The 20,143-nt window shown below is 40.9% G+C and overlaps 1 protein-coding gene across 6 annotated transcripts in view; it reads left to right on the forward strand.

Annotated features, from left to right (window-relative positions):
- The window catches only part of LOC143171858 (ectopic P granules protein 5 homolog), a 60,143-nt gene that overhangs the window by 20,442 nt on the left and 19,558 nt on the right, over positions 1–20,143 (forward strand). For 5 of the 6 annotated variants that reach the window (XR_012997228.1, XR_012997230.1, XR_012997227.1 and 2 more), the window contains exons 15-30: positions 292–414; positions 1,956–2,215; positions 3,846–3,986; positions 4,712–4,856; positions 5,682–5,879; positions 6,443–6,553; positions 7,318–7,437; positions 9,077–9,243; positions 9,447–9,674; positions 11,538–11,661; positions 12,576–12,717; positions 13,800–13,971; positions 14,950–15,112; positions 15,708–15,850; positions 17,665–17,821; positions 18,810–19,004. Coding sequence is in view for 3 of the 6 variants with exons in the window: in XM_076360961.1 (XP_076217076.1) it covers positions 292–414; positions 1,956–2,215; positions 3,846–3,986; positions 4,712–4,856; positions 5,682–5,879; positions 6,443–6,553; positions 7,318–7,437; positions 9,077–9,243; positions 9,447–9,674; positions 11,538–11,661; positions 12,576–12,717; positions 13,800–13,971; positions 14,950–15,112; positions 15,708–15,850; positions 17,665–17,821; positions 18,810–19,004 (2,589 nt within the window). In the remaining 3 variants the exon portion in view is untranslated. The remainder of the gene's footprint in view (positions 1–291; positions 415–1,955; positions 2,216–3,845; positions 3,987–4,711; positions 4,857–5,681; positions 5,880–6,442; positions 6,554–7,317; positions 7,438–9,076; positions 9,244–9,446; positions 9,675–11,537; positions 11,662–12,575; positions 12,718–13,799; positions 13,972–14,949; positions 15,113–15,707; positions 15,851–17,664; positions 17,822–18,809; positions 19,005–20,143) is intronic. The other variant, XM_076360963.1, reaches the window with a different exon arrangement.

Here is a 20,143-nt window from a genome sequence, read left to right on the forward strand (position 1 = left end):
CTTTGGATTAATTGCTATAAATTCACCAAATGCACATGAGAAGTGATTATGGTCACTTTTTTCTGGAAATAATCTAGCTGTTGAGCTTTGTATTGCCCAGTGTGAGCTCATTATTCTTCAATATTGGGCTGAAATTTTTCTTATTGGCCAAGATTTTGCCTACATACTACAATACTTAATCTCTTCCTGGCTGTTCAAATTAAGATTTATTTCTCGGTAGTGCAACTGGATGATACAGGTGTAGAGACCTTTTAAATGAGGCGAAGTTTTGTGATACGATTCTGTTTCTAGCAGGATGCTCTTCATCTGGATCCAGCTGTCCATTCTGAAGTTGCATTGATGGTCCTGGAAGCGTATCAGAAATATCTCTCCCAGAAACCATATGCTGGGCTGCTTTCTGAAAGCATAAAACAGGTATTCCTTCTTCAGAATTACAGGGAATAGCTTATTGATAGTGATAGATAGGAAAAACTGCAGGCCAAGACCTTCTTCTCTTCTTTTCTTTTTAAAAGCTATGCTATCTTGATACTACTAGAACATCATAATATAGCAACTCTCAGTGTTTTTGTACCCACAGACCTATTTGAAGACACTGTTAGACTTCTGTTGAACATCTATATGAGAAATAGAAATTTTAAATTTTTCCCCCTTTTAGGTTTGCATTATTATCCAGGCTGTATTTGGATAGTTGCAAACTGTTCATGCAAAGCATCCTTTACTCGTGCGGAGTTGGACAGTATTTGCTTAATGAAAGGCTACCTAACTGTTACTGGTGAACGTAAGAGAAATCCTTCCTGTGTCTCCAGCTCATAATCTTACCTTATTTAAAACCTCAAGATTTTAGGAGCTTTTCGGTAGCGATCAGTGCTGTGTTACCTGAACACCCTACAAACATTTATTACATTGATTTTACAGCACGCTGGTGGCTGAGGAAGGTATGGCTCCAAGTTACAGAAGGGGAATGGAAGGATAGAAAGATCAAGGTTAAAAATCCCTTTTTTGGATATTCAATCCAAGATGCTTCTATTTATTTATTCAGAGCTTTTTAGCATTGTGTTGTGCTTTGTCTTCTCAGTATTACTTGTACAGTGCTTTCTCCTCCCCTCCTCCCCTGTGCTTTTTTCCCCAGTCTCTTCTTCCCACACTTTGAATGTTCCTTACTGTCTCGGCTCTCTTCTGACTTGCTTCTCCGCACTACTTAATCATGGTTTGTTGTCTTGTGCCAGCTAGATGAGTTCTCTTTTTAAGCCTGTTTCAGCCTTGGTTGCCACTTGTATTGGTGAATCTGTCCTGACTTGCATGAGCTCAGAGGGGATGAAATATCTGCGTTGACTCCCGGCTCTGCAGTTTACACTGGTCTGTCAGAGCGCATACAATATTTTTTCCCGAAGATTTATAATTCTGTTGATCTAGACAGGGTCTTCATGGTAATGGACACATGTACATGACACAGAGACTCTGCCTGTCCACATTACAGACTTCTTTCTAAGGAGAGGCTGCCAGGTTTTAGGCTTTTTGTTGACAGATGTTATTTTTGTATATATATTTTTTGTTTTCTTTTCACTAGCTGTTTTAACATTACTGAAGGTTGTGTGTGGGGTGTGGTGTTTTGTTTTTTTTTTTAAGTAGTAAAAAATAAAATTTAATCTGAGACAGGTATCTAGTTTGGAAAACTTCAGCCGAACAGTATAGGTTGATAGCCTTTACCGAAAGGGATGGGTGCGGGGAGAAGGGAGGTAGAAATCAAGGCCACAGAAACAGGGATTTCAGATAAACTTAATTGATGGTGCTACGTGGTATGTCTGAAAAATAACTACTGTTGCTCTGATCTAGTGTCACGGTATTGTGATAGAAGAGGAAACTCATCCAAGCTGACCCAAGTCCTAGACTAGTGCCATACGTGCTGGAGTATGGCCGTGCTTCCTCTCATTCCTGTTCCTGCTGCTTTGTTCCAGGTCTCCTACTTAGCCAGCATTGTTCGTTACGGAGAAACACCAGAGACGTCCTTTAATCAGTGGGCATGGGGTTTGATTTTGAGGTTAAAGCTTCACAGAAATGACCGTGGCATGCAGCATGGCTGGCCTGCAGTCCCTGTGTCTAACAGTGTGCTCGACATGACGGAGTCGGTCGCGCTTCACCCCCTCCTGAAGGCTGTTAAAGCAGGCATCCCTATCGGCTGTTATCTGGCACTGGCAATGACCACGCTAGGTCACAGGTGAGTGTGCTTTTTCGTGTTTGCCTTGGATGGATGGCCCCAGTGACTGAGCAACCTACCTAATGATGACCTGAGGGCTATTAACATCTTTATGCTTGTTTAAAGAATAAAGGACTTCTGATGCAAGGGATTGAGCGGTCTTTCAGGGACTGTAGTTCCAAACAATGTGCCGTTTCCTTTATTTTCCTAGTACTATATTTTTGCCTTCTGCATGTTAGAGTCAAAATAGTAATTAGAAATAATATTGAAACTGAGGGATTAGCATGATTGCTATGGACTGGAATAACTTTTAACCACATCTACTGAAAGGGTTGTTCTACAGGTAATTTTTTTTTTAGCAGGGCTGCAACAGCGCATTCAGAAAATAGCGAGGAGAAAAAAAGCACTCATGCTGGTAATGATAAACAGAGAGCTTCATAACATTGATACTGAACCTCCTAGCCCTGACTGTGTTCCAACACAGTCTTTTCCTGTGCTTTCAGCTGGTTTGTAGGTAATTAATCAGCCTCTCTCAGGTCTGTTTTCCCTGAATCTGTCATCTCTTTAATGATCTCTTACTCATATTCAAAATTTTGACTAACCTGTTTTCTGCATATAATGTTGCTTTACTCTTTACAGAGGAATTGTCTTGGCTTTCTTTTCCTTTCCCCAGCCATTGCTTGATGCTAAGATTATGCCATAGATACGTACGTGCTTCTTCAAAGCACTACAGTAATTTGAGACTGATAGGAAGGTATTCTGGTTTGAGAGTGGAAGTTTTTACATGACTTCGAGCATGGAATGAAAACCAGGGAACCTCTCTACTTCTGAGTGGGGCTTTTGTTTTCCCCCCAAACACTCTGTTTGTCCTTGCAAAGAACCATTTGATATCCATGTCCTATCTAATCAATAACACTGATATTTATCACATGCAAAAGTTCAAGGCCAGTTATGTAAATGAGCAGAAGAAACAAAGCGCTGTACTGTATGCTAGTGACTTAATACAATGTTTTCATGACTTCTGAGTAGACATAGGATTAACGTTTTACATCTTTTCCTAATGTGCAACCCTTCTCAGTTAGCAAAACTTGATGCAGAGCAATGTACCAAATAAGTTGCCGCTAACGAGTTTCTGGACAGTAAGAGTAGGATTCATCTCAGCTGACTGCAGCCATCTACGTACCTACTGTAAGGAAACCCTCTGAGCTCCATCTGTAGGTAGTGAAGAAAGATGTCCAGAGCATCATCCAACCTGAGGAGATGTCAAAGCTAGGTAATATGAAACTCCCTCTGTAGGTGGTTCTTTTGCCTGGAGAGGGAGGCTAGTTGGCTAGGTTAGGCAAGAACCCTGAGCTTTAAATTGATTGAAACTTGATGGGTGAAGACCCCCATCTCCAGTGATTTTTGGAAGACGGGACACAAACCCCCCAGAAGGGCAAGAAATACTTACCAAATCTGTCAGCAATTGAATGATTCCTACAGCTGAAGAAAAAACTCTGTTTAGGATTTCAAAGGTTAAGTGTAAAGATATGAACGTCTCTACATCTCTGTTCACAAAAAAAAAAAATCAGCACCCTGTCTCCCTTTCTACTGATAGTCAATGTGTTTTTCCCTATTTATTTTGGTTTTGTTTTTTTTTTTTTTTTGACAGCATTGAGAAGTTCTGTGCTGAAGGGATCCCTCTTTTGGGTGTACTCATCCAGTCTAGATATCTGAGAACAGTAGTCCATGTGCTGGATAAAATCCTACCCTTATTTTACTCTTGCCAGTATTATCTCCTGAAGAATGAACAGTAAGCATTATATGTTCCTAATACGTTTATTGATAAAGAACAATGAAAGTTAATCTTAACTGTATCAGGCTTCATTCTGGGTTTTGCATCCAGTGAGAATGTGACGCAGATGACGGGGAAGTACGTCTGGTTTATTTGCCGAGTTACTTTTTGTCGTTGACTGTGCTTGAAGAAGTGGTTGTAGAAGTGTCTCCTACTGTCCTCACATGTACAATCGTCGCTGCTGCTGCTGTGCCACAGAAGTGGTCTTCAGACAGCTGTATTGACAAGTAGCTGTTGCGTTTAGATGAGCGAGAAAGATAAGCAGGCAATACTAACTGTGTTCTTACTGGTAGGTTGAGCAGCTGGGGGGGTACTCAAGTGCTGGACCTCCGCTGTCTGTCCTGGAAAATGAGTAATGTGGTCCCTGGGGTGCTTTTGGCTTGGACCACTTGGCAGCCTCCCAAACAATTCCCGGACCAGATTTGGGTGCTGATGTGGATCAAGAACTGTATTCAGTCCTGATGAGCTGCCTGGAATTACAGTCTGCCGTGAACTGCTCATACTGTGCCTGTGATACGGTTAAAATGGAGCAATAAAACCTGCAGCATGGTTGTGAATTTAAATCCTTGTATATGGGTGTCACCAGTGCTGTTGAGCTGGTCTTAATTTTCTAGAAGTAGCTTTTCTGTATAATATGCTGTAGGAGAAATTTTAGAATTAATTTAACTTGTTGACATCCCTAGGTTTTTATCTTACGTCCAACTGTTCCTTCATCTGGATAGTGGAGTCCCTCAAGGTGTGACCCAGCAGGTTACCCATAAAGTAACACAGCACTTGACAGGAGTGAGCTATGGAGAAAACGTTAAGCTGCTCAGTAGTATGATACAGGTAAGAAGATTATTTAAATAAAAAAAAAAAGGGGGGGGGGGAGGTTTAAAAACAGGTAGGGTTTTTTTTGACTGAGTTAGCACTTAAAGTTAGAAAGGATACTGAATCTGGCAGTTATGCAGCCACGGGGTAAGAATAGTTGGGTTTGGTTTCCTGAAATACTTCCACTTAAACTTGCCTAAATCTGGGTGTGCATGTGATGCTGGACATAACAAGAATATGTGCCTTCCAGACTTCTTGAAAAATGCATTTTCTAATAGCAGGTCAAAACTGCCTAAGAAGGGAATGTCATACGCAGCACTACTTTCTCACCTGTGTTAGTTGAGGGATGCAGCAGATATATTGATGTTTGAAAGCTTTGCTTTTGACCATTGATTTATGGCTACGCTATGAAAAAATGTTCCTGTGTTAGGAAACTAGTATTTTTTTCTGAGTGCAGAGAGGTCAAGAACCAAGGCCCACTAACATCGGAGAGGGGTAAGGACTAAAGGGAAACATGCCTACTCTGGGAAGTCCTTTTGCAGGAACAGCAGGCTACGCTTCAGAAATAGGTGCCATTGATGCCTGCCGGTCCCAGGGGTCCCGCTTATGGCTTTTGCATCTGCTTTTGCTTACTGCGCAAGATGCTCAGCTCTCCAGGCTGCAGAATCTCTTTTGGAGGTTGGAGGTGACAAAGCTGTTTTTACATGGGCGTAGAGAGCATCATCGTAAATTATTTTAAGGATAGGCCCACAGCCTTATGCAAGTTGAACAGTTCATCAAAAAATTCTTACCCTTTAATTGAAGCTGCAATCTCTTGAATAATTTTACCCTTTAATTTGGCAGACTCACATTTTTCTAAGTGACCAGCCACATGGAGTGGGGCCGGCTGCAGTACTGGAGTTCTGGGTTCAGGTCCTCACCAGCCAGCAGCTGTGGCACAGGGACCGGGCAACGCTCTTCTTGCTGGATGACTTATGTAGAGCTGCTTTTCAGTACAGTCAAGAGGACTGTGTACAAAAGCTGCTTTACCAACAACACAGGGTAAATGGGTGCGGTATCATGGTGTGGCTATCGCGTAAATGGTCAGTTCATGTGTTGCTCGTTCTAATTTTGATGTGAATGTATTTTCCTGAAATGTAACAAGAACAGTTGTGATTGAGTGGTAATGGGGTTATGTTATCTTATTTGTTTCTGAGTCGATCGATGAGTGAAATATCTGATATTTGAGTTATAACAATAAGAATTAAAACCTGTTTGGAACACAGGTTTCATTCATGTGAGTTCTATCATAGTATATTAGTTTGGGGTCTTTGCATTTCAAATGCTCTACGGTGTATTTAGAACAAAAATAGAGTATTTAGAACAAAAATAGAGCTTCCTCTCCTGAAAAACAGACATCGTCAGTGTAACAGAATCTTTTCACTGAAAAAGAAATAAAGTACAAGCAGGCATTTCAGTAGTGGCTGGCTGAGCTAATGTTGGGAAGTAGCTACGTGAGGCAGAAGGGAACCTGGATGAAGGCAGAGTGACATACCCGTAGCTTGTAAATCATCGGTTAGGCTGCTTACAAAAAAAAACCCCAAATGTTTTCTGTTTCCCTGCAGAATGCTTTGGGCTATCATTGTGACAAAGGTCTGCTGTCTTCGCTTGTTAGCTGGATTGTGGCAGGCAATGTGACACCTTCCTTTGTTGAGGGCAATGCCAATTCCTCTCAGGTAAGTGGTATGATGGTGTTGTATGAACAACCCTGGGATAAGTAATATACAGGTGTTTAGGTTTTTTCTGCTCTTGCAGGTTTTGGCAGATTTTTCTCTTGTCCCCTCTTTCTTCCTGTCCCTGTGTTTGTGAGTTTTCTTGGGATAAAATCCTGATTTAGGCTAAGAGAATGCTGTGGGTTTATTACACTAAAGGGAACATGGACATTTTGCACAGAGCAACTTTGTCTGATCTGTGTCCAAGAATTTATATAATGCGATTTATTAGTTAAGATTTCTTTTAATCTTCAATTGTTCTTGATATATTTAATGAGAGAAAATACGTAAAGCCTGACTCTTCTATTAGATCAGTCTTTTTCTGATAAATATTTTGAAGACTAGTTGCTTGCTCTGCTTAAGCAAGTTCCTCATTTGAGCAAAAATTGAAAAAACCTGCAGTACCCCAACTGGAGATGTGTAGTGCAGGTGGGAGAGAGGAGACCTTGTTTGAGCAGGTTGTTGCCTCCAGAACTCTCTGGATGATTCTGTCAGTTCTCCCTCGTTTCCCCCTTCTTTCCCAAGATTGTACAGAATACAAAGGGGATATTTGAATGTAGACAAGGAGGAAACTGGTTTTCAGTTTTCTTGTTGAGATACGATACTGCTTTTGTGAATTTGTAATGAGAATCTGGCAAAGACATATTCCTCTTAAGAAAACAGTAAGCTTCCCCATCCTGCCCCTGCCATTTTGTTATCAACGTTTCTGTTATTACTGTGTTGTGCAGGTCTGGTTTTCATGGATGGTGTTAAATATGGAGTCAATATTTGAAGAAGATTCACAGCTTCGCAGAGTTGTGGAGGGGGAGTTGGTTATTAATGCTTTAACTCCTGATCAAGCTTTGAAGGTGAGAGAACCGCTCATCTGCTTTTATGGGAGAGAACTACTGGAGAAGAGCGTTCTCTTGTATTGTTTAGTTTTTATCTCATGTGCTTTTTCTTACCAAGATAAAAGCATAACTAATGCTTTATATGATTGACTTTCCAGGAGAAAATAGACCTCAGGGAAATTTTCCTTTACATTTTGAGTTGAATGTTTAAAAACTACCATGCAAATACCTGTTTTTTAATATACCATTATTTATGGAAAACTTCAGTCACTAATTCATGCTCTTGCATGATTTTCTGGGTCATCTGAATGCCTCACGATCTTCAGTGGATTTATTCTATACCACTGAGATGGGGAGTGCAAATGCTCTTATTTTACAGGTGGGAAAATGTGTCTATATTTCAAAGAGCATTTCTCAGATAGTCTGAATTTTGGGCTTTACTTTTCTCTATATTTGCTGAATTTATTTTCCAAGTCTTTCAGAACTGTTTAGGTCTCTGCCTTAACAAGACACTTAGTTGGGTGTGCTTTAAGCCATGTTGCAGCATTTTCCAGGTTCTTTGCCCAAATTCATTTAGAAATTCTGGAATGAAGCAAGTGGAAACCAAAGCTGTCCAGTCCCGAAGTGTAACTTTTGGCCCATCCTTCATCTCAGCTGTTTCAGTGTGTTTTAATGAAGAAGGTAGTCTAGAAGTTCTATGAAAACAGGTTTGCTTGGGCTATGTCCAGACTGGTACATGGCTTGCATCCTTGGAGACTAGTCTGGAGAACATTTGTCCCTTGGCTTGCATGTCTTGATTTACCTGGAAAACAGTGAGATAGTATGTGGGGAGTGTGTGGAAAAGGGTGCTGAGGGTTCCCGAGGTCTAGTGTGGGTGATGAGGTAGTGCCAGGGTCTGCGCTGAGACCTGGGAACTCAGAAAAGCCTCCCGTTCCCCTGCTTCAGGCACAGTCCATGTGAGCTTGACGTATGACTTTTTAATGATTTAGTGGGTCCGTGGAGTAGCGTTCTGTGTTGCTAATACGGAGTGCTGCTGCTCATACGTTGCATTGCCTTTGTTCTGCTTTTGCAAAAAGAAAAATAATTTTTTTTTCCCCTTCTGCATTCTTTCCTCACATTAGTTTTACTTTATGTTTTAGATTTTCAATAGGGCTGTATGGAATGTAGTCTGGAAAAAGTGAAAAGTGGTAGCAGGCTGTAGGATTCCGTGTCCTCACGTGGCTTAAGACTGTTATTTTTACTGGTTGGAATGTGCTGCGTGCTTCGCTGCTGCTGCTTTGTTCTGTAACAACACCGGTCTTATGGAAGCCTAAAATGGGAACATCTACCTCTGTGAGGAAGAACAGTAATTAAGTGTAATTAACATCAATGGCCCGTATGTTGGCCTTGCATCGCAGTAGCCCTTCCATTCATGCTATTTTCTTTTTTTTTTTTGTAAGCATCAGAGATGTAGCACTGCTCTTTAACAGCTGTCCACCACAACTGTGAGCTGGACAGTTCTTGCACGAAGACCTGTAACAGATGTGTGAATGTTTCCCAAGTTTTCTCCTCCATAATTGCTGAGTTTTCACGCTGGGTTAATCTGTTGGGTTAAGCTGTGACAGCCTGTTACAGGGAACCGCAGCAGAACACTTGTCTGAAAATGTTCTTTTTGCAGAAAGCACAGACCCACCTGAAGCTGCCCATCGTACCTTCCCTTCAGAGGCTCATGATTTACCGCTGGGCTCACCAGGCCCTTGCTACCCCTGCTGATCACCCTCTCATGCCACTAATCTGGCAGAAATTCTTCCTCCTTTACCTTCACCGACCAGGACCACAATATGGGTGAGTCTCATCATTAAGAGCTGTAGCAGAATAGCAAGCATTAGTAAGTTTGCACTGCGAGTGAGATTAACAAGTGCCTCACACTAAGACTGTATCCGAAAGCAGTGGGTACCAGCAACTTCTCTAAAGAGTCAATTTATTTGCAGAGATGCTGATTTGACACTTGCAACAAGACTTTGTTGTACTTTTTTGTTCGTTTTTAGATTACCTGTAGATGGCTGTATTGGAAGACGTTTTTTCCAGAGTGCAGCTCATATTAACTTACTAAATGAAATGAAGCAGCGCTTAATAGAGGTAGCAGACTTCCACCATGCTGCCAGTAAAGCACTAAGAGCGGAGAGTCCCGCAGAGGGCAGCGACAGATCACCAGAGAAAGCGAGCTGCTCGTCAGATTACCTGACTTCACCAGAACTGCATAAGGAACTTGTCAGGTAAAAAAAAGCCTGCCCAGTTCAATCTTATTCGATGCAACTGCTAGAGCACAGTCTTAGCTGTGGGAGACGTGAAGGGATGTGACCCTTGGCTGACCTAGATGTACTGCAGGCACTTGTTATATATGGTGAAATCTTTTCCTCTGTTGATACAACTTGTTTTGTTTGAGGGGGAGCTGTTTTATTTTTAGTAGTAAAGTCATTGTCGATAGAGTTGTCCTTAGGGGAGAGCTTTGCTTTTTAATTAATGGCATCCCCACACTGGTAAAATATTTGTTGTTTAGACATATCTGCTACTGGTATGTATATCACTAGCTATAAACGTGAAGTGCTACTTTGTGTGTATACATCTGTTTGTCACAGACTAGGGCCCAAACTTAAGTCTGAATAAGATTACTTCTTCAGGAGATTTACTGGATATTTCAACACGTGATTTAATTAGCGCAGTTTACCCACTTATCATGCTAAAGTTGAGCTGTGACAAGTGTGTTCTGTGCCAGCTGGAAAGCGATATGTCTCCTTAACCAAAACGTTAGCACAAGACTGTCTCCTTGTGTTGGAGTAGGCTAAGGAGATGTGCATGGTCACTCACCGCAACTCAGCTGATGAATGCTCATTTTTGGAAGGACTGGTAACTTCTAAGAGCCACGTATCTCATGCACACTGAAACTGTGGCTACGCTGTTCAGAAGTCCATGGTTCTGTTCCACAGAGACTTTTGGTTTGAGAAGTCTACCTTAAGAAATATTTGCAGTATTACAGTATCTGGATTTTCGTAGAAACTGTAGTTGAAAGGATTATTTGAGGAGAGTCCCTCGTTCAGGGGGTTTCGGCATACAGGATCTGAGCTTCTTCTAAGTTCTTCCTCCCCTGCCCCCAGCAATCAGTAGGTACTGTACAAACAAACAAGGGAGATCATAAATCCTCCTCGGTCATATGTGAAAAATAATCCGGAGATGCTCACGGGGTGGAACTTGATTAATATTTTGTCAGTCTTTCATTTCAAAGGAGTTCCCCGCTCCAACATAAAACCAGACTGCTCTCCAGCCAAGTAAATCTTATGTTCAGGAAGTTTAATGACCACCTAGACAGGAGGGAAAATATTGCTAGAGTTCATAAGGGCTGGCTCCTAGAACTAGACTAATTCCATTTTTTCACCAATGACACCGATACAGAAAACAGGAGTTTGCTAGTGATATTTAATACCACAGAGCAAAGATTTAATAGTATTCTAGTTCTCCCTTGCATTTAATCAGGAAAGCTTGGATGATATGATTATAAAAAGGGTACCCCTCAGTAAAGTAATGTCAGTTGAAGAAAGAAATGTGTTTGTGTTAAAGTACAGTGTTAGCAGAGGAGGAAATGGGAATAAACTAGCCATGAATTTGAGTCTGACAAGAAATTAAAAAACATAACTCCAGGTGTGAGCTTTTAGAGCAGCCACTCTAGAGAAGTCATGGGGTGAGAAGCCAAACTTGCTCAGATGTACTCTTTTTATTCTTCGTTGGTCTTTTGAATGGGGTTGTCAATGTGATTCCCTGACATAAGAGACGCTTCCGCTCCTGGGTCATGTTTGCTAATTTGCATAAATGTTTTCCTTTTCACAATTTGTTCTGTTACTCTTGGTTATTGCCCTTCATATTTTTCTAAATTGCTTCGTTCCACTGCTGGTCTTTGAACCGGCACTTCAGTACACTAGTCACAAAGCATCTGAAACATCTATGTTTTGAGCCGTGTCACCTTGTAGCATGATTTGTTGCCTTAACTCTAAACCCCAGAATGAGACTGCTGTGTAATACATGCTGTGCATACAATTAAAGCTCACGTTGATTTATTTTTTTCCTTTTTTTGTTTTTCTTCTCAGGCTTTGTAATGTTTTTGTTTTATGGTTGGAAGAAGAGAGTTTCCAGAAAGGAGACACATACATTCCTTCTTTACCGAAGCAATATGATGCACATAGACTTGCTAAAGTCATGCAGAATCAACAGGTGAAGTGCCAATGACAATGGCGGTCTGGGATCCAAAATTAACTTCACTTTTTAAAGTGGGTCCTCTAAAGTGGTGAGAGTCACTGGTCTTTAATACACGTACAGCGTGTATGGTAGCTGTACAGCTCTAACTTTTTTCCTGAAAATCCCATGCTATCCCAAACTGTCTTCCTTTATATTTGAGCGAGGACTCGTGAGTAGATTTCTTGCATATCTTAATGAGAACACAGTCCTTATTCGGTACTGTTCTGTAATTCTTTTTATGTTCTAAGATAATTTTAGAGAATTATTGAAGTTGGAACTTTAAATGACAAAAGACTGGAAGCCGAAATCTGCTCATGTTGGTAGTCTGTAGTATGTCGGGTTGAAATATAAGTTAGCGAGTGGGATGTGTATATTATTCCGTCCAGTAAGCCTAAAGAGTTCGTATAATTAAAAAACCTGTGAGAAGAGAGATTTTGGAAGGGCATTTCCTTGCGCCTGCTTTGTTTTTATTCCTTCAGTGTATGTGACTACTGGAAATGCAGCCTGCTTTAGCCTAATTAGTTAATCATACCATGATGTTTGTTTTTAGACTATCTTGGTTTCTTCTGTGTTCCTCTTTTAGGAACAGTTTTAGTAATCTATACCCTTTCTTATTTGTTAGAAATTATACCGTGTGTGCTTTTCAGATTTCATCTTTAAGTGTCTTGAATGCTTTTCAGTGGCTTATCTGTATATGTGATAAAAATTCTGCAGCTTTTTTCTTCGCTATAGATTTTTTTTTTTTTCCCTCTAGTAGTAATTTTCCTAGGACTTAAAACTGCGGGGTCCAGCTTTATGTACTTATTTTAGTGCCCCAGCTACTGGGATGGATGCACGGTGTATGGTACTGACAAAAATGGGAATGATAATTTAATTCTTTTGTGCTTTAGGATTTGTGGATGGAGTATGTTAATGTTGAACTCATACACCATGAGTTTCAGGAAGCTCTAAACCTTTGGCTGCCCGTTCAGCTTGAATCACATACAACCTGTGTTTCTGCAGGGCAAACAGATTTCACCAACCCTTTATCAGGTAAGAGATCATAATATTGTTAATGAAACTGGGCCAGAAAGAATTATTGGTATGTTGAAGCCCTGGTTTCTTTAGGAACATAATGAAGTCTGTGAATAAAGATGTTAATACAGTTTTTTTTTTTTCTGTGGGTGCAGTATTTTGCATGAAGTTTTCATAGTGTTCTCGATAAGACGCCTGTGTGAGAGGCTAATAGTGATGTTTTTGATTTAAAGTTTGCCGCACCACAGAACAGCAGGTCATATTATGCCTAGAGCTTCATGGGTGAGCTTCCCAAAGATTCTTCCACGCAGAGCATACTCCAGACAGGCTGAATTTTCCCAAAGTTTAGATAGAGACAGCTGCAAGCAAAGGCAAAAACCACTGTAACTGAAAACAGAAAGATTGTCTCTCTCTTCTGTTGTTGTTGTTGTTCCCAATGCCTTTCCTTGCCATTTCCCTGGAATTTTGGCATAGTGAGAGGGTTGCTCTAGCACAGAAGGGGATGATAGTCATGGTAGTTATAGTAAGGATATGATGAGATTGGATTTTTTGGGGGCTGATTAAGAAAAGGTAGGGAGGGAATAGAAGGAAACTGGAACAGTTTCATAGCTGAGTTGGCACTGTTTGGGCAAAGGAGCTGAATGGGAATCGGCAGGCAGAGAGAGCTGACCTGGAGAGAGGCTGCGCCTTGGGGAGGAATTGGAGCTGACAAGACTAGAGATGAGGATGAGTTGTAGGGAAAGGAAGATGAATTTGGCTTAGCAGACTGGGTCTGGGAGCCTCTGTCAGATGAGGGGAATAAATGGGGTGATAAGAGGAAATTGGAAGGGTAGAACGTAGGAGTGGCTGGGGGAAACAAGGAAAGCAATGGGGCCTTGGATTTTAATGTTTGTGTGATGGAGCTGGTCATGAAAATTAGCTGTGTGAAATAAACTTTGTCAACAAAAATAGGAAGATTAGTTAGGTGACTTTTTAAAAAAGGAGGAATCCTGAGAAATATGTCTGCTGCTAAAAATGTTTCATGCAAAAAAGTAATGTTTTTGTTCAGTTTCTCCTAAACTTTTCTTACTGGCAAAACTTGCTTCTGCTTTCTTTTCTAGCCAAAGAGAGGATAATGAATAATTTGAAGAAGTTTGATATTCCCAAGCCCCTTCTTCCGCTCCAGATGATGAAAGCTCCCGTGCCAGTTATTTCCTCTGCCAGTCTCGTAAGTCAGAAAGAAGCAATTCAGCTCATGCGCACGGACCTTAACGTCTTGCAGCGACATGCCAAGTAAGACATAGCTGTTTTCCTTCTGCCTCACTAGCGTGTCTAGCAGTGTCTTCAGGTGCCCTTTACAGCAGCCTCATCTGTGGTGTTGGCACAAGACTGTCAGTACTTCTGCTTCTTGTCTCAGGTTGTTTTTGGGTTGTTTTTTTTCTTCCCCTTGGCTCTCATGTTACTATTCCACTCCTTTAACTAAGATAAGACTACACAAGTCTTATCTAATGACTGAGATTACATCAGCTGACACCTAACTTCTGCAGTTTCTGTTCTCATTTGGCATACTCCTAAAAATAAAGCCTCCCTTTAGCCTAGATCTGTTGACAATAAGTTAGTTAACCCTTTTGCACTAACATAGTAGCTGTAGTGTGAAGCACTGGAACCCCCAAGAGAGAAATCTGATATCTGGGACTATTAGCTTTGTGTGTGAAAGAGAAAAGACTTTCTGTTTTTAATATTCCTACTAAGAGAATTCAGCTGAAGTATTTTCAAACACAGCGGACGAATCTGTAGCTGTTCTTGCCCAATGTAGTCATTTAATATCAATATTATTATTTAAAAACAAACAAACCCCCAAAACTCGCTAAGCCCAAGAGAGGATGTGTCTAGACAATTCCAGCAGCAATTTTAGGTGGCCTTTTTTTTTGTTGACTGAATCATCCCACAGTCCAGCTTTGTCTGGTGGAAAATTGCATTTCCTCAGAGGGTGATCTATTTAATTTCCTTCCAGGTTGTCATATAGAACAATTAAAAAGAACTCATGCAGACTTGAGTAGTCTTGTTCTTATGAACCTATTTCTTTATTACTTTGAAGTGCTGTTTGAAGTTTTAATTCAATTTCATTTAATAACCTTTTATGTTTTCTAGGAAAGTGTCAGGAATCTTTGTACAGTATATTAAATTGAAGTCTCATCTCATGCTTATAAATTCTTAGCATTACTGTTTTCAGTAAAGATTTTGGTAACTTTATTAATAAATGCTTTTCAGAACTGCAGCTCTCTGGGAATCTCAGCATGTTGCTCTCAATAGTGAAATATTGGACACAGTACCTAAGCTCTACGTCAATCGGGAAGAGCAGATCACCCTCCATTTGGAGTGCCGGGGAACTTCAAATAAAGGCTGCCAGGGAGCAGCTCTTCTAACAATCCAGGTTAGAGACACGGCATCACTTCTGTTTTGGGGCTGTTGGACATGGATAATGAAAGTGAAATGACTGAATGGTTACAAGAATGGTAGCAGTTAACCAAATAAATCCATACACACATAACAGTTACCTGAAATACCTAATATGTAATGCTCAAAAGGAGATGCAGATCAACAGCTGAAGAATAAGTTGTTGCCTAAAATTTGTTTTGCTCATAGTGTCCATTCTAAACTGCTTCCCAATGTGTGAATGTGGGAATATGCTCACATAGGAATAGAAGCATGAAAATGTTTATAGAAGTATTCCCGTGTTGCTTGGTCTATGAATTTCTTGATCCCCTCTAAGTTTCAGTCCCTGTGGATTAAAAGTCTTACATAAAAGGCATGAATTATGTTAGTGTGTGATAATTAAATAGGAACATGACCGAGGATGTGTGCTTGGGCACGATGTACTAAATCTGATCAAAACTCTCAGGGGAAAACCATCTATATTCAGAGTTCTTTTACTGGGCTCTGCTTCATTTTTACAAATAGGTGCAACATCAAAGAATTTTAGCAAAAGATATTATTCTGAAATGAATATGTGTCTTTTTGTCATTTAGTTTGAAGGGAAACATAAAAATGAAGCAGTGAGCCAGCAGCTTCATGCTTTGCGTAAAGAAGTGAGACAACTGCAGGCAGAAGCTACGAAGCCACCTTCTCTGGGTGTTGTGGAAGCAGCAGTACATGTGGAAAATTTTATAACGTAGGTTGTTCAGACACTGTTTTAGGTAGTGATGTTTTATATTTCTTTTTCTGTATATGAGAGTTAAAATGTGGAATCTGTTTGTGTGTTTTTCGTAATGCTTATCAGCTTGGGTCAACGACAGAGCTGGAATCCTGAGACCTGTATGTTTGTGACACAGACCTCTAAAGGAATTACTCTGTGTATTAACAGAAGAGCTAACTGCTGGTCGTTCAGCCTCCACAGGGCACACAGTATTGTTTTCTACTTCAATTTATTGTATTCTGCATTAGAATAGCTCTTCTAACCCTGCAAAAGCAGCTTGAGTGATGACAGGGATGCTATGTTAAACTTCAGGAAATGGCAAACTTGTACCACAGCTGTCTCAGCCATAGGCTAAACTGTGTGGTTTTAATATCTCTCTCTGTAGGTTTTTCCCTGTTATAGTGCAGGACATAATTCTTTAATAGAGAGTTATAATTTGAAGTAGCTTTTCACAACAAACAAAATCATGCATTGGAAGAGGACTATATAATATCACTTTTTTGGGGGGGTGAATAAATGAATTAGTCCAAGGCCGCCTTCCTCTTGAAGGCCTTTTAGCGTTCATCCCAGAGGTCCAGTTTTGTAACACCATTCTTCTCGAACTCCTAGATTTCTGCTGGGATTCTTTTAGTGTAGTTGGTTTCCTCCAAAGTGTACTCACTGTACAAGTAAGAATATTTGGTTACTATTTCTACACATTCGTTCTTGATCATTAATCTGAAAAATTCTGTGGATGAGCTAGTTCTTGGGATTTACATTTGTGGAATTGCATGTTCTTCAGATGTTTTAATTCATATGCAGTGAAGATGGGGGTTTGAGCTTAATAAAACATTTACTTGGCAATACACAAGAAAAGATTGATTCTGTTTTAATTATTTTATTGATGAGCCTGTTAAGTAAAATGAGGTCAATTTTCCTGCAGTACAAATGTAGTTGAGATGGCCTAAGAACATGACGAACACATGATTTGAGGGAGAAATAATCTGTTTCAACTATGCTGTGAAAAATCTTTTGATGATCATTTTCTGACTCTGATTACGGAGATTTTCTAAGGTTTGGAGGTACCCATTTCAGGCAGCAAAATTACTTGAGCTAAACCTGGGACTGGAAGAAATGTTTCACGCTGAGGGTGGTGAAGCACTGGCCCAGGTTGCCCAGAGAGGGGGTGGATGCCCCATCCCTGGAAACATTCCAGGTCAGGCTGGACGGGGCTCTGAGCGACCTGATCTAGTTGAAGATGACGGCAGGGGGGTTGGACTAGATGACCTTCAGAGGTCCCTTCCAACCCAAACCATTCCGTGATTCTATGATATGAGAAGGCTTAGGGGGTTCTCATCAATGTATAGAAACACTGGAAGGGAGGGTGCAAAGAAGATGGAGCCAGGCTCTTTTCAGGGGTGCCCAGGGACAGGACAAGAGGCAGTGGGCACAAACTGAGACACAGGAGGTTCCCTCTGAACGTCAGGAAGCACATTTTTACTGTGAAGTGAACACAGGCTGCCCAGAGAGGTTGTGGGGCCTCCATCAGACACTCAAAAGCTGTCTGGAAACAGTCCTGGGCAACTAGCTGTAGGTGGCCCTGCTTGAGCAGGGGGGTTGGTCCAGATGTCCTCCAGAGGTCCCTCCCAACCTCAACTACGCTGTGATTCTGTGAACCCATGCCTGATTATCGTGTAAGCCAGAAATACCCATCTCAAGTCTATATATTGGCAAGAAACCTTTCTTTATTGTCACAGATTATTTTCCATATGTAAATTTAATCTGCCCTTTTTTTTGTTTTTGTTTTCCAGGGCCTTAATAAATATCTACAAGGTGCAGCCTATGCCTTCAATTAAGAAAGTCGGAATTAGTTTGTTTTTTACGTTAGTGGAATATGTGTGTGATGAAACTCAACGCAATCCTCCCACAAGGCAGTTCTTTACGTCCTGCATTGAGATTCTAGGCCAAGTGAGTTTATTCTCTGACTTTTGGATGCCTAATGCGTATTCCAAGTGCCTGCTGATATTGGGGGTCTAAAACATTCAGAAGCCTGAAAATTAACTTCTAAGCTTTTATCCCATTTTCCTTTCAACTAATTGTATAATATACACAGTCTTTAGGAGAGTTTAAGCTTGCATATAAGCAAAATAAAAACTGTTGCTCTGACATGCCTGCTTAGTGCTAATAAACGCTCACTGTGTGAGTTAAATGCTAAGGTAGGCTGGATTTTTGGGCAGGTAACTAAAGTTTGGGTACTTCCAGTGCGTAAAAGAGTGTTTTGGCATATACTTTGCTGTTACCGATCACTTTCTAGCTGATGTATATCTTGTCAACCTCTGTATTTAGACACCTCTCTTCTACAGCCTTGCAGTATTCTTTGTGTAGATAGTTAGCCAGAAGTTTGCTGGTACAGCACATAAGTGCTTGTTGTTGGTGGTAACGTTTGCTGTGGGGAACACATTACATGGGTGCTCTGAGGAAAAACCATTAGCCTCTTTGGCTTTGGGTCCAGGCATTTATTTTCATCTCTTAGATACAGTTTGTTTCCATGTGCAGCTGTCCTTAAGCACCTCTAACAGCTGAAATGCTGAAAAGCTCTTCATAGCCGTAGTTCTGTTTAAATTTTTCCTAATATCAGGCAGGGCTGCTGAAATCTGGATTCATTTTCTTTCGCTATCCTATCAGAAAAATTGTATTTCTAGGTATTTTTAGACAACATGTGTGGTCACAAGTGCTGTTCTTAAGTGTGCTAAGGAAACATGTTTATTTTACGTTATATCTTGTGGAACAGGAGTATTTAGTTGATGTTGATCTCATACAGTCTGTCGTTTTTGAGAAAACTTTCCTTTTTATAAAAGGACCAAAATTGTGCTTGTCTCGACAAAAAGCTCTAAGAGGTGTGTTTCCCAATAGATTCATACTGGGTCATTTTTCTCACCATTCCCAATTTCCTCAGGTGTTCATCAGTGGGACCAAGTCAGAGTGCAAACATCTCCTCCAGACGATCCTGCAGAATCGAAGGCTCTGTACGCTCCTTTCTCCTTATTTCACTCCTGTTGCCTCTCTCAATGAATTTGTGACTTTATATGAAAAAGTTGTGGCCTTTCTGAGTGAGGATAACAGTGATGTTGTCTTCATGCTGCTGACAAAGGTAAAGTACTCTTGAATACTGCGTCTGGTTTGTGGGTTGCTTTTGTGGGTGTTCTTTCCCTAAAGACTGTGACTTTAGGCTAAGGAAGAAAGGTGCAAATCTGGTACTTTAACATTGACAGGTTCTATAGATCTGCGTTGCTCATCCTGAATGGTATGTGTTGTATTTAAGCTCAAGAGGGGCTGGAGGCAAAAGCAATTAGGAAGCTTAAACTACCCTTTCCTAGCCCAGATAATATCAGCATGTGCTTCCTAGGGCTTACTCTTCAGTGCACTCTTACTCTTGAAATTAAAGCAGGCTCTCAATGGCTTCTTCTGCCTGATATCATAGAATCATAGGATCGTTAAGGTTAGAAAAGACCTCTAAGATTATCGAGTCCAACCGTCAACCCAACACCACCATGCCCACTAAACCATGTCCCTGAGCGCCGCATCTACACGTCTTTTAAATACCTCCAGGGATGGGGACTCAACCACTTCCCTGGGCAGCCTCTTCCAATGTTTCACCACTCTTTCAATATTTAACCACTCTTTCAGTAAAGAAATTTTTCCTCACGTCCAATCTAAACCTTCCCTGGTGCAATTTGAGGCCATTATGTCTCTGCAGAGACATTCATCAAAATAGCCTATGAATCCCATTTATTTTTATCTTAAAAACAAAACCAAACAGAAATTGGAACAGTGTCTGAATCTTCCATCTCTGTTTGGCACCCGTGTCCTTCCTGCCTACCTTAAAACTGTGAGTTAGGTAAGAGCAAGTGATTTGCACACCTCTTGTTTCAGGGCTGCATGATACTGCCTGCGTGTATTGTCAGTGGAGAAATTACTATTATACTTAGGCTTTGATATCACTCTGATTCTCTTCATTAGTTACACAGAGACGGGGTTCGACAGCAGGCAGGCTGTTTTGGGCGTGACTGTGTGCTGTCCTTAGTGGCAATGATCAGCGTTGTCCCTGCTGACCTAGGTCTGAACAGATGGCCTAGAGGCTACAAAAGCTTTGCACCTCCACCTGAAAATTTACGGACTGTGGAGATTAGCCCAGTCTAATGCTTGTAAGTGTGTGTTTGGTAGTGGTACTGAAACGTGGAAATTCATACACATCTTTATGAACCTGAGAACCCCTGCCAAGGGTTGTTT

The sequence above is a fragment of the Aptenodytes patagonicus genome, chromosome W (genome assembly GCF_965638725.1).
Source record: "Aptenodytes patagonicus chromosome W, bAptPat1.pri.cur, whole genome shotgun sequence".
NCBI lineage: Eukaryota > Metazoa > Chordata > Aves > Sphenisciformes > Spheniscidae > Aptenodytes > Aptenodytes patagonicus.